The 8,012-nt window shown below is 42.6% G+C and overlaps 1 protein-coding gene across 1 annotated transcript in view; it reads left to right on the forward strand.

Moving 5' to 3' along the window:
• The window catches only part of CUNH8orf46 (chromosome unknown C8orf46 homolog), a 23,936-nt gene extending 17,790 nt beyond the window's left edge, over positions 1-6,146 (forward strand). Inside the window, exons 4-6 of the mRNA XM_004637526.1 lie at positions 413-474; positions 3,535-3,620; positions 5,963-6,146. Coding sequence (XP_004637583.1) covers positions 413-474; positions 3,535-3,620; positions 5,963-6,146 — 332 coding nt within the window. The remainder of the gene's footprint in view (positions 1-412; positions 475-3,534; positions 3,621-5,962) is intronic.
• The last annotated feature ends 1,866 nt before the right edge of the window (positions 6,147-8,012 follow it).

An 8,012-nucleotide genomic window follows, 5' to 3' on the forward strand; every position in this document is an offset into this window, starting at 1 on the left:
AAAACTAAAAATTGACCTTAATTTTTAGAACAGTTTTAGGTTCACTGCAAAAGTAGGCTGAAGGTACACAGATTACCCATATGTTCCTCTCCTTCCTCCACACTTAGACAACCTCCTTCATTATCAATATTCCCTTCCAGAGTGATACTGTTAAGACAGTTAATAAAATTGCATTGACACACTGATCCCATGTACACCTTGGTTCCAGCCCCTGGTAGAGGGATAAGATGCAGGTCACCCCACTTGGCAGCTACCATTGCCTGACTCTATGGCCTGGCTTTGCTGCTTGTTACAAAGACCTCAAGAAGTTACTTTCTGAGATTGGTTGGCAAACAAGATAGCTGATGCAGAACCAGAAGGAAGCAGAACTCGGAGTACCACTGAGTAATATCTCCTCTGTTCAATTTCACAGTGGGAATTTCTGAACCTAAAACATCAAATCTGTGTGGAAATCGAGCATATGGAAAATCGCTGGTAAGATAAGTTTGATTAGTTATATCTGAAACGATTTTAACTTCTGTGTGTTTATCCAGTGCCATAAAGAGACTAGGTGTCTTTTGCACTAGTCTGAGGATTATTAGAAAAGCCTAACTGTGGCTCTTTGCTCCTAAAAGCTATCAGTCAACCCTCTTTGTGCTTTTGTGACACATCATTGGCTGCTTCTCTTTATTGCCAGAAATTCAGCTTTTAGGCATATACAGGCTAAAAATGGGACATCTCATTTATGGGGAAAACTGGTTTCTAGCATAGACCCTGCCGGATGGGAATGCCTAATTCCCTAGTGCTACTCTGGAGTAAAGAGATACAAAGTCCTCAAGTAAACACAAAACACTAGTATCTTAGGGAGCTCAGGCTGCTGTAACAAAATTACATAGGCCAGGGGACTCAAACAACATCTCACCATTCTGGAAGCTGGGAAGTCCAAGATCAAAGTTGACTCGGTGTCTCACCCAGGCTCTCTTGCTGGTTTGCAAATGGATGATTTTTTGCTGTATATTCACATGGTCTTTCCTCTAGGAATACAAGAAGATAGAAAATTCTGACTTCTCTTTTTCTTATTATGAGGCCCATCACAGGCACTGTCCTTATGACTTCATCTAAACCTAAATATCTTCCAGAGGCCCAACTTCCTAATACCATCATGTAGGAGATTTGGGCTTCACCTCATGTGTTTGAAGAGCACATAAACACTCTATCCATTATTACTAGTCATCTCAGGGCATACACCTCTGGGAGCTTCTACAACAGGTGAGGTTCTCTGGAAGCAGGCTCTGGGACTTAAGGTTTGAGGTACAACATGTATATTAACAACCAACACCAGTGACCAGAATTGGGGAGACAGGCAACCGAACCATGCAAGCCCAAAATTTCATCATGGGGATCTCTGAGGATAGTTGCCCATTCAGGGCCATCTGAGCTGGGCCATAATGGCTTTGTATTCCCTTCTCATTCCATCACAGCTTGTGGGCTGCCCCAAGAAGAGTGTGTTGGCTAGTCTCTTATATCCTTATAAAACAAATTGGAGCAAAACACTTCCCTCCTTGTCTGGACAGACCTAATTCATTTAAGATATTAGATTTCATTTGGGATATTAGTAAAATCACACAGGATGTGGAATGGGACAAGCTGTTGTTAAGGAAGACCCTTCCCCAACCTTGTTCTCGAGGAACTTGGGATGGCCAAGCAGTTGACATGGAGAAAGGGTCATCAGACTATGATCACTCAGCTCAAACTGCTGTCCTGGTTAAATCAAAGATAAAGGTTGATGGTTAGAGAGTGTCCCACGGCCTTGGATTAAGCTGTACCTCCCTGTGCCTCCTGTGGGTGAAGCTCACACAGTGCACTTGGCAGAGAGGCAGCTGCAGCAGGAGTTCAGAGGAAACTGGGGTAAGATAAATGTGGTTACAAAGAGAAGGCGATAATAATGAAGAGGAGGAAGAGGTAGTGTTTCTCTTTAGGTAGGCCTGAAAATAGACTGTCCTGCAACTCCACAATTTCATTATCCTGGAACAAGAAAGCAATGCAAAGCCTAAACGCCTAAGTCTGATTCAATGCTGAGATGAATTAGGGATGAAACTAAGGAAAGAGGGAAAAGGAACCAGGACAAGGGCCTCCCCTCCACAGCTAAGGAGCCCTGGTGTATGTTTACCTGGCCATTGGCACCAGGGGGAAGGGAGTGCTTAGGAGAGGCCACAAGATGGCACAGTGACTCTGCCCACAATCCAGCCTGCTTTGGTGAGGAGCTCGTGAATACTGGTGCCCTTGACCTGCAATTTTTGTGATTTCAGGAATGTTGAATTAAAGCCTTTGATGAGCCTTGGCATAGAAGAACAAAGCATCCATGTGTCCATTGACTGAGTAACCTCTGGACTTTGCCCTGGTTAAGCCATCAGTTAATTTTCAATTCAATACCTGCTCCCTGAGTATTTACCACCTCCTTTGGAAAGGCAGATGAGGGCTAATAAGTGGGTTAAGTCTCACACTCTGACACTCACCACATAATCTTTCTGAACCAAAGAGACTGGACAAATATATTAAACAAGTTCAAGAACAAAGGGGACACAGATACAGAGAAAGATCCCCAACTTGGACTACTACCTCAGGGAAGGCTTCTAGAAAAACCTGGCCTTGAAAGGCAGGCGGAAATGAAGCCTCTATTCAAAGGGAAGGAAAAGTATAGATTTGTGGGCAAGCATGAGGGAAGGAAGACCAAGGCCCGGCAGTGGAACTGCTGACACAGGGAAGAGTAAACAGCCAAGCTACATCAATAAGGCAGAATCCAATGCTATAGAATGTTGAAGAACATGCTGGAAAGTTGGCCTTAGTCTGCCCTGCCACGGTAGTCCTGATGATTCATTCTAGATTCCAAGAAGGAAATGGAAAATATAGCAGGTCTTGTCAGAAACAAGGGGGTGTGGGGTAACTGTTCCTTAAATCCTACAGGGGACAAATGGAAAAATTGAGACTAGTGTGGACAGCCTGTTTAAAGAATCAGCAGGATTTGACAGTTAGGCACCAATGATAGGGATGGAAGGGTAACAAATCTCACCCAAGATTGAGTAGCACTCTCAAGTGTCTTTCAGCCAGTGATTCTCCCAGGATCAGAAACTTGTTTTTCTTTGTTGTTGTTGTTTTGTTTTTGTATTTTAGGAAAGGGTCTCACTACTAGATCGGACTTGTAGTGATCCACCTGTTTACAGCTTCCTAAGAGCTGGGATTACAGGTGTGCACCACTATGCCCAGTCTCAATTGCCATCTGAGCGTGCCCTGGAGGCGGGTGGCATAGCAGGCCTGGGGATCAAACCCCCCTACCTTGTTAAGAATGCAGATGCTCAGGGCCCCATCAGACCTGCTGAGATACCAGATGGGCTGTTTCCCCAAGACTTATTCCAATGGCTGATGTCTGCTGACGAGTGAGATGTATGGCCCAGGTTTTCAGTGATCACTTCAGCCATCCCTTTTCAAATGGCCCAGTCAGTGCTAGGGTAGGAATGTGGACGATTCTGAGTTCCTTTCTCCTTCCTCCTAATACAGATTCCTCCTGTGACCCGAATCTCAGTGAAAGCTCCAGCCACAGTAGAGGCAGCAGCCACAGAGAACAGAGCTGTCCTGGGGAGAGGGTAAGTACTGTGCCTTCTGTCTCCAACACTTGCTTGGGTCCCTATGCTGTCCTGACCCTGCCACAAAAGAGCAACAGGTGGCCTGGTTTTCAGACTCAAGATGCTAAATCCCATGCCAGCTGCAAATTACCTTGTAATGAGGACCATAATTCTGGGTCTGAGTAGCTCCTCATCAACTGTTTCCCAGGATTAAGCTGAAGTGTTTTGCATGGTTTCCACTTCATTACCACCATTCTTTAGGCTTGGAAAAATGTCATTTGGGAGGAATTCTATTTATTAGATGAATGACATCACGAGCCATATTCAGAACCTTCAATTTGTACAATGTCAGAAATGCCTCATGAATTCACTTGGGGCTCCCTGATAAAGAAATGTGTAAGATACAGACAGGTCAAATCAAACTATAACCCAAATATGCATGTTAATTCTGGCCCAGAGCCAGCAGCTAGGACAGCAGGAGTTTCCCCAACACACCCTCACTGGCTTCAGCCAGTAAGACAATAGGTAACTCAGCATGAACTTTTATGATCTGCTCTACTGCCCACCACTCTAAAGATGGAGCCAGGTGGTTTAGGAGATGGTAAAAGGTATGAACTGTTGACTTATCTGCTTTCTGTCCTGATACTTACACCAACTCAGGCATAAGAGAAGCTATATAGTTCCTGGCATCTCATCTATTTTTTTTTTTTCTCTCTCTCTCTCTTGGAGGAACCAGGGATTGAACTCAGGCCCTTGCTCTTGCCAGGGAAGCGCTTATTCTACTTAGCCATCTCCCCAGCCCTCATCTATTTTAAAACAAGCAAAAAAAAAAAAAAAAAAAAAAAGGAAAGAAGAGTACCCATCTTGAGAGGGCTTTGTGAGAATTGAATGAAATTGTGTGTAGAAAGCTTAGCTTAAACCATTGTCAACATTTTCCAGGAAATTTAGACCAGTAGTTAGGAAGCTGTGTACTTGAAAAAGTGTTCGGTGTACATAGAAAAAAAAACACAGGCTAAAATTTCTCATGTTGCTAACAACATAATACCATGGAGTTGTAAAGCAGAGATTTATTTGACTCACAGACTGCCCTGGCCCCAGGTTGAAGGGTGATATCCAGTGCTGCCAGGAAGAAGGCAGAGTCCTAAGGCACAGGGTGTCATATAGTGATGGACAGGGAACATATGAAGGACCTAGCTGAGCTGTCTTTTATAATCAACCTATTCTCTAAATTTGGATCCCAAACCAAACTATCCTCAAAATAGCCCATTAACCCATTAGTCCATTAGTACCATGACTGATAAATTCATTTATGAGGACAGAGCCCTATGTACCTCTTAAAGATCCCACCTCTTAATAGCTCATGATAGAGATAGGGATTATATCTCAACATGAGTTTTAGAGGAGGCAAGCCATATTAAAATCATAGCAAATATCAGTGCAAGGGGTGCAAACCCAACACTGTGGGAGTTGACCTAATAGAGCACAGTGGAGCACTTCTAGATGACAGAAGGTCACCTGGAGGGGCTTAATTGGAGAAAAGGTGTGTTGTTGTTTTGTTTTTAGAAAAGGTTTTTGTTTAAATCATTTGGCTTTTTTGAGGCTCCAGTAGCAAATTATTCTTAAATACCAACAGCTGACTCCTCATATAGGTCAGCAAAACTTCATGGTACCTTGGTAGGGGTTGATCTTTCAGTTGTAGATGGCTGCATTGCAAAGAGTTCTCAATGGCTCCTTTCTGTCTGAGTTCAATATGTTCTAGGATCTTGGGGGTTGAAAAGAAAATTCTATCATGTTTTTCGCCTTAAGGTAGTACATGGGGAGAATAAATGAACATTTATGGAGCTCTACAATGTGCCAGATGTTTTATTACCTCATTTTTCTTTTCACAAAAGCCCAAGGTATTAGATGTAAGCATCTGTGTGTTGTGCAAAAACAATCAGGCTGGTGAAGATTCAGTCACTTGCCTGAAGTTACCCAGTAAGCAGAGAGTAGAATTCCACCCTATATATCATGCCCTTTCAGTGACTGATTCTTTGGGGCACCTGCTCTTTCTGGCAAAATTGCTCACATGGAAGTGGGAGTGGTGAGAAAATAGACTCAAGCAAGGCCAGACTCAAAAAAAGGAGGCAGGAACAGGACTTGAAATACCATGAACCACCACTGCCCCTCGCCTCATGGAAAGGTCTCCTCTTGGGAACCTTCCTGTGTGGGTCAGCACAGTGACTCTCCAGCTGTGCAGAGCCTGACCACAGATGCAGATGCAGAGGAGGACAGAGAGTTCTGCATACTCACTTCAAAGGCTAAACTGAAGTGTGGCTCAGCACAGTGACTACCATCCCTGACTACCCCTGGCTTTGTTTTAGATCCAGGCATCTCAAGAAGATGGCTGAAGAGTATCCAACCCTTCCACAGGGAGGTGAGGCCTCCCTCCCCTTGACGGGCAGTGCTTCCTGTGGTGTCCCAGGAATCCTCCGGAAAATGTGGACCAGGCACAAGAAAAAATCAGAATATGTGGGAGCTACCAACAGCGCCTTTGAGGCTGACTAAAGATGACCCTTCCCAGTTTCCTTGCATTGGCCAAGGTTCACAGGACAAGGGAAAAAAGAAATGTGAAGATCGGGACTGAGCCACACTTACCTCTCCTAGCAGCTGGCCCAAGTACATCATCTTCCCTCACCAGCTAGTCACCCTGGTTTAGGGCACAGGAAAGGAGCAAAAAACCAAAAACTGTTACTTAGAATTGTTGAAGCCATTGGTCTTAAAGTGCTTTGGGAGGTCATAAAGTTCACTTTTCCTTATCTTTAGGCAAAGCTATACTAAAATCAAACTTCCGCAGCCCATCTTAAAGACCTCCAGGGGAAGAAGACAATTCCTCTGTCTTCCTTGTCAGTTTTTCCAAAATGTTTGATTTCTTGTATAAAAGCTTGCCATCTGAGTCACTTCTAAACCCAATGATTCTATTGTCATTTCATGTTTGTTTCACCTTGATGAGGTACAATTTTTAAGAACAAAAACATCATGTACTTAGTAGTTCTATTTACTTGACAGTATCCATCAAGATCAATTCTGATGATCATTTGGCATGATTGCATGAATTCTATATTCTTTTATGTGCAGGTTTTCTATAGAAAAATATTAAGTTAATTGTGAATGTTTTCTAACATAGCATAATCTAGTGAAACAAATAATACCTTGCTTTTGTTCAGTACTTTTAACTTTTAAAGGTGATTTCCCAACCATTTTCTCTGCTCATCAACACAAAACCCTAGTTGAAGAAAATGGAGTTATTCCTAACCTACATATGGGGAAAACAAGCCATCTGGAGGCTATGCCACTAGTAGAAGAACTGGTTACCTGGAACTAGTAGGTTACATGACCAGATAGTAGGACTAGTTACCAGGTCCTTGATTGCTCTCCAGTAGACTTCATTTTCTGCTCACCCTAGCAATGATATGAGGAAGTTTATAAATGGTGGGATCATGTCTCTGGATGCAATTTTTGAAGAGAAAAATCTGATAAAGTTGGAACAAGTAAGTGATTTGAATGAAATACATAATTCATTAGATTGAACCGAAGAAATTGCCATTTCTGTAGATCAAAACAGCTGAACATTCATGTCAAATGGTTCAGCCTAATATATGATACTTTCCTTCTTTCAGTGGAAATGCTATTGTCAATTTTATTGTCAATATCGTAGCCTTAAAATGATATTAATAATGCTAATAATATCTGTCACTTATTAACTGCATACTGTATGTGAGTTGTGGTACTGAACACTATGCATAAATTGTCATAATCTCCCTAACTGCTCTGAGTTAGGTAGCCATGCCAGTTTTGTACTTTGATACCAATTCAAGGAGGTTAAATGATTAGTGTGAAGGCACCTAAATTATATGGACTTCAGGCTTCAAGCCATATGTTTTATCTACTCCTTCACACAAAATAGTTCAGAACAGAGAGAAGGACTTAAATTGGTAAAAAATGCTCCTCTAAAACACTAGAGCTGCTGTGTGGAGAAGACAGAGGTAGAAAAGTACAGTGATCGATGAGTAATGCCTGTCTTTTGTGGGGAGAGGTGAAACAGGTCTTGTAGATTTGTCATCTCTGGCCTGATCTCTACCCACAGAAGGCTTGCTTTCCAATTAAGAGGCTTAAACTAGAAATTTTCATTACAGTAAGATTTAGCCTAAGATTGTATTGGAAATTGCTATCTCTTGGTATACAATAGAGTTTGAACATTCTTATTCTCAGACTCAAATGACGTTTCTGCCTGCTGCTCTGTGGCCATGCCTTGCCTTCTGCTCTCTCTAGGTTTCCTGTTTCTGAATTTTATTTTTATCTTTGGCGGAACCAAGGATTGAACTCAGGCCCTTGTGCCTGCCAGGCAAGCACTTATTCTACTGAGCTATCTCC

Source organism: Octodon degus, unplaced genomic scaffold, assembly GCF_000260255.1.
Source record: "Octodon degus isolate 3935 unplaced genomic scaffold, OctDeg1.0 scaffold00091, whole genome shotgun sequence".
Classification (NCBI taxonomy): domain Eukaryota; kingdom Metazoa; phylum Chordata; class Mammalia; order Rodentia; family Octodontidae; genus Octodon; species Octodon degus.